The 462-nt window shown below is 63.2% G+C and overlaps 1 protein-coding gene across 1 annotated transcript in view; it reads right to left on the bottom strand.

Moving 5' to 3' along the window:
* Positions 1-253, bottom strand: part of FAM76A (family with sequence similarity 76 member A) — a 15,695-nt gene extending 15,442 nt beyond the window's left edge. The window contains exon 1 of the mRNA XM_019512089.1: positions 242-253. Coding sequence (XP_019367634.1) covers positions 242-253 — 12 coding nt within the window. The remainder of the gene's footprint in view (positions 1-241) is intronic.
* Between the last annotated feature and the right edge of the window lie 209 nt (positions 254-462).

Raw genomic sequence — 462 nt, 5'->3', positions numbered from 1 at the left:
GCGCTGGCGGGCGTCGGCGAGCAGGGCGGCGCTGACGTCACTGGGAAGGTCTCCCAGCCGGACTGCTCGCGGCGCGAAGGGGGGAATTGGCCCCGCCGGCAGGTCTCGCGAGACCACGGCGAAGCGGAAGTGTCCCGGCGGCGCGCGCGCGGCAACCCGGAAGTGGTCTTTGATGGGGCGGGGGGTTGGGCCTGTAGAACAGCTGTGACATGTGACGCCGTCGTGTCACACACGTTCTAACAGGCACAAACATTCCGGTGTCACCCCCGTGTCACACCCCTCCTATCACAGATCCTGGTGTCACACCCCCCTCCCCGTGTCATACCCCCAATGTAACAGACCCGGTGTCACACACGTCCTAGTGTCACACACACACATCCATGTCACGCACACTCCTGTCATGCATATTCCAGTGTCACACACCCCTTCCTGTCACACACACCCCATGTCACGTCTAGTGTC

Source organism: Gavialis gangeticus, unplaced genomic scaffold, assembly GCF_001723915.1.
Source record: "Gavialis gangeticus isolate Ggan-Ray unplaced genomic scaffold, GavGan_comp1, whole genome shotgun sequence".
In the NCBI taxonomy this organism is placed as follows: Eukaryota; Metazoa; Chordata; order Crocodylia; family Gavialidae; genus Gavialis; species Gavialis gangeticus.
This window is presented reverse-complemented; position numbering and strand designations above follow the sequence as displayed.